Genomic DNA, 4,576 nt, shown 5'->3' on the forward strand with positions numbered 1-4,576 from the left:
TTTATTTTGTGTAGTCTCAATACATTTAAGCCTTTTATTCCAACAGGCAGCTATAATGGGCTATTTAACAGTTTTCTAAGCACTGAGGCAAGCTGGGGTTGGGGGACAGTTTTAATTAGTTGAGTTTTTTCTCTGCCCTCAAATGGGATTAAGGAGGGCTCACTTTGTCCTCGAGCCACGCCCCCAACTTTCTGCACAACCCCCTCCCCCCGGCGAGGATTAATTTCTTTGATGTTGTCATCATTTGGGTTGGAATGGGCTGGATCGTAGCTGTAGATGTTTTTGGTTTATCTTTGTATTCAGCTCCAGTGGGGCCACAAATCTGAGCACCATGAGACCATGCATGATAGCTCCTCTGCTTGCTAGCCTTGTCTCTGTTCCAGTTCTGCCACTTCTCCAAAATAATTCCTGGGAATAGAGAGGAAAACTGTCGGGCCGAGCAATTTATTTGTTGGGGGCTTGTTGTGATTCCAACACCTACTGGCAGCCCGTACTGTGATTAAATGCTTGCATGATTTCTTCTTGTCTGTGCAAGGTCTCTCCATCCATGACAGGCCTGCACCTTCAGCCACGTGCCCCTGGGCCAGGCGCGTATCCCCATTCACGGCTCTTTGCTCACATATGATGAACTCATCACTCTCCAGTATTTAGTTCATTAAAGCTCCTTTGTGTCCTCTGCTTTTCAGTAACGTTACAGGAAAGTATTAGTTTTATTTTTTCCATTTTTAAAATTGCTGTACCAAGGAAGCATGGACTTTTGCAGCCTTCAACATCCTAACTGGAAGAGAAACTCCACCTTGGAGATTAAAAAAAAAAAAATCCCAGTGCCTGAATGCATCCCAGATCAAGTAAATCAGAATCTCTGGAAGTGAGACTCAGGTGTGTCAGTGTTTTCTAAGGCTCCCCAAGTGATTCCAACATGCAGCCGAGGCCAGTAACCTCTGACTGTGGCTCAGAATGCTGTTAACAACCTCCTTTGTGAGTTAAATAATTGATTTTGAAATCTTCTTTGCACCATTTGCAATTTACGGAAGCCTTCAGACAGTCTTGTCTCTGGGACTATTATCTATAAAGTGGTGGCTATTAGAATATTATAAGTTGGCAGTTTTCTCTGAGAATATGATATTACTACAACTATTATGATTGTTGTTGTTACCATTATTAGTGGAGAGGCCTGAGTCTGAAGGCCCATGAGGCTGGGGGATTGCTAAGGTACAGGAAAGGAGACCTCTTGTTGGATCTGCAAGGCTGTTAATTACTTACTTCTCAACACAGGTGGGACCACTGGTAGCGGCCCAGAACCCCAGCACTATAAAGATGATGGATGTGACCAGCAGTGAGGTCCCCAGGTTGACGAGGGCCACCAAGGAGGCCATCTGGATATAGTTGTCTTCTCCACTCTTGTAGGAGGAGAAGTTGATGGTGGTGCCCATGCCCAGGCCCAAGGAATAGAGCACATGGCCTCCTGCCTGACGCCACAGGTCCAGAGAGGCCCAGGCTGAGAGCTGTGGATGGGGATGAGAGAGAGACGTTTGGGGGTGAGCTTGAGAGTTGACCCATCGGTGAACTGGAAGAGGGATGAGCTGGGGTGGAGAGCAGAGGGATGAGGAGCAGGCTGGGAGCAAAAAGGAAGATGTCGGAGAAGGAGAGTCAGAGAAGGACTGGGGAGTTGGGGGAGGGAGAAGGTTTGGCGTCCCCAGCCTCACCTCTGTGGTCACCATACGTCTGAGGCTGGCAACTGCGCCCTCCAAGAAGAGGCCTCGGATGAGGAAGCAGAGGAGGAGGATGTAGGGGAGGAATACTGTGAAAATCAGGATCTGGCCAGGTGGGTCAGGACAGAAACCAGAAGTCAGGAGAAGTGGGGAGGAGGGGGAGGCAGAGGCAAGCATTAACAGGGAACGCAGGTCAGCAGGAGTAGAGAAATGGGGATGAGCCAGGTTAAGGTGGCCTGGGTGCAACATGAAGGAGCTGTAGGAGGATTATTCTAGGGAGACAACAATGTTGTTTGGGGGAACATCCACCAATAAATAAGCTGCTCAGAGGTGAGGGGTGAGACCCCAAGTAAAGATGGTTTTTAAATGGTAGGGCAGTTGGACATTATTACTTCATAGGCCTGGGTTTTATGGTCTGTGCATGAGTTAAGGCTGCATGGAACAACATCACAGGTGAAGGGGGAGGAACAGCAATTGAGAAGAGACTTTGGGAGGAAGTAACACGGTCAATGGGAATTTTAAAGTATTTCTGGTTCTTTTTGCTCTGGGATAGGAGGGTAAGGCCCTCTCTCTCAGTGTGCCCCTACTAAGCCTTTAGTATAATCTGCTTTTGTGTGAGTGGTTTATCTTGGAGGTTGTGGAGAGAATGGTGAGGTGAGCCTCCAGGGACACATAGGGTGACTGCGTGAGTAGATGCAGGGGCCAAAAGCTACAGGTAAAGCTAACCAAAATGACCGGACACACACACTGAAATAAATGTTCTGTGTAAAGAGAATATGATCCAGGTGCCAGGGGCATGCATTGGAAGTATGGACTGGACTAAAATGGGAAACTCTGGAGAGGAACCAGTGGCAACTAGCTCTCTCAGGGATTAACAGGCGCTGTCAACATGCAGGCAGCTGCAGAATGCAAGGCTCAGGCGGAGAGGCTGTGGTCTGCTCTAGAAAGTCTCCACTGCTGTGACTTGGGGGTGAGGGATGGTGAAGAGGGAGCTGGGTCAGTACAAGGCCCTCGTTCCTGCCATGGGTGGGAGAGGAGCAGTTCTTTGTGAGAGGAGTGGTTGATGCCGCGGCCTGGGGAGATTATAGCACCTTCCTCAGGACCCCTGGATGGCGGAGCCAGGAGTCCTGGCCCCCCTCCTCTTTATCCCCTACAAGTCTGGGAGACTCTAGGAGTGGGGAAGGGTCACGGGGATTAGAGAAGAGAGGTCAACAGGAAGGAGTTGGACGGTGTCGGGTGGGAAGCCTCAGAATATTTGGATTTGCGAACATGAAGGGGTAGAGGAGTCCGTGGTCAGGGTGGCTTACCGGCATTGAAGTCTTTAGCCCTGTGATCATGGTTAAGAAGAGGAGGCACCAGGCTGCGAAGATGCCCAGGATGAGGTGCAGGACAAGGGCCTCGACCCCTTCTTCAATGTGGCCTGAGGCACTCAGGGTGGTGTGATACCAGAAATACTGGTGGGACACAGTCTGAAGGCAAGAGAGGTCTGGGGGGGACGCAGGTGCTTAGGCACCACCTCGCTTGGTATCTTGGCCCTGCTCTTCGCTTCCTCCCCTTGGACTCTCACTCCCTGTCTCTTGCTCCTTGGTGCCCTTGCCTCCCGTGGCCCTGCTGGCCTTCTCGCTCCCTCTCCTCACCAGTGACATTGATGGTCTTCACCAGTGGGCACTGGTTCCAGGGCAGGAAGTTAGCAAAGGAGTTGCCCAGGTAGGAAAGGCTCCAGGTGATGATGATGCTTTTATACAAGCTCATCAAGATGCACACCTAGGGGTGGACACGGTGGGCCTGAGGGACAGGATGGACAGAGACGGGGGACCTGGAGACCACAAGGGGTGAGTTGGGATGCCTCTTGGCTGGGCCCCTCATTCACCAATATGCTAGCGTATCCTGTGCCGCCCAGCCAGGGGATGAGCTGCTTCCAGACCCGGATGTTGTCCACACGCAGCCAATGCCCCATGATCATCTCCATGTATAAGAGGGGAATCCCGAACAAGAGGAGCATGAAGAAGTACATCAGGATAAAGCTGCCTGAAGAAGGGAGCCAGGAGCTGTGCTCAGGCAGCCAGGAGTCCTGGGCCCCCCCCCCCCCTTTATCCCCTACAAGTCTGGGCAAACCTCTAGTTCTTTCCTCCCCCAGGACCCAGGAGTATAGGCTCCAAGCCTGAACACTCCTTCCTGAAACTCAGGAGCCAGGCCCCTGGCCTTACCTCCTCCGTTCCGTTGACACAGGTAGGGGAAACGCCATATGCTGCTTAGCCCAATGGAGAAGGCAACCTGAATCAAGATGTTCTTAGTTCTTTTAGTCTGAGCAAAGTAATTTTGGGTCTTGGTGGCCAGAATCTCCTTGCCTGTGAGCTTCCAGGATGGGGGTGAGGAACTTGTGGGTTCTCTGGGAGTCTCTTCCTCTGATAGTTCTTCAAGGGACTCCATGACTTTCTTCTTACAGGCCAACTAACTTTCAGGGAATCTTGGGGTCGCCAAGAAGAGCAGACTTTAAGGGCTATGTCTCAGATACCAGCCTGTAAAAGTTCATGACAGCAGGGTTTTAGAGCAAACAAAGGGCCAGAATTTAACTCTTGGCCCTTCTCACTGGTTGAACTCTGGGCAAATAACTTCATCTCTCTGAGACTCAGGTTAGTTTTTTTTCCCTCATCTTACAAGCACAGACAACTTTCAAGATACTTAATAACTGTAACAGCATGAGCACCAATCAGAACGAAGGCCAGCCATAACCGCTAGAGTAACAGCTTAACATCAGCCCCGGCAGCCCTGTTTGATAGGATTAAAAATGATGTAACGGGAGTGCCAAGGACACAGCAAACACTCCAGCACTCAGGTTCCTTTCCTTTGTCCTTCTGATCTAC

At 50.5% G+C, this 4,576-nt stretch overlaps 1 protein-coding gene across 1 annotated transcript; it reads right to left on the reverse strand.

Moving 5' to 3' along the window:
- On the reverse strand, positions 1 to 4,217 carry LOC135362815 (orphan sodium- and chloride-dependent neurotransmitter transporter NTT5-like). The gene is made up of 4 exons (XM_064580713.1): positions 3,920 to 4,217; positions 3,020 to 3,198; positions 1,264 to 1,505; positions 1 to 408 (listed from the first exon to the last, which is right to left on the reverse strand). The coding sequence occupies exons 1-4, from the start codon at positions 4,140 to 4,142 to the stop codon at positions 363 to 365; spliced, it is 690 nt and encodes a 229-aa protein (XP_064436783.1). The 5' UTR covers positions 4,143 to 4,217; the 3' UTR covers positions 1 to 362.
- Positions 4,218 to 4,576: the final 359 nt, after the last annotated feature.

The sequence above is a fragment of the Mirounga angustirostris genome, unplaced genomic scaffold (genome assembly GCF_029215605.1).
Source record: "Mirounga angustirostris isolate CCGP_5_RB_7025 unplaced genomic scaffold, mMirAng1.0.hap1 SCAF_16, whole genome shotgun sequence".
Taxonomy (NCBI): Eukaryota; Metazoa; Chordata; class Mammalia; order Carnivora; family Phocidae; genus Mirounga; species Mirounga angustirostris.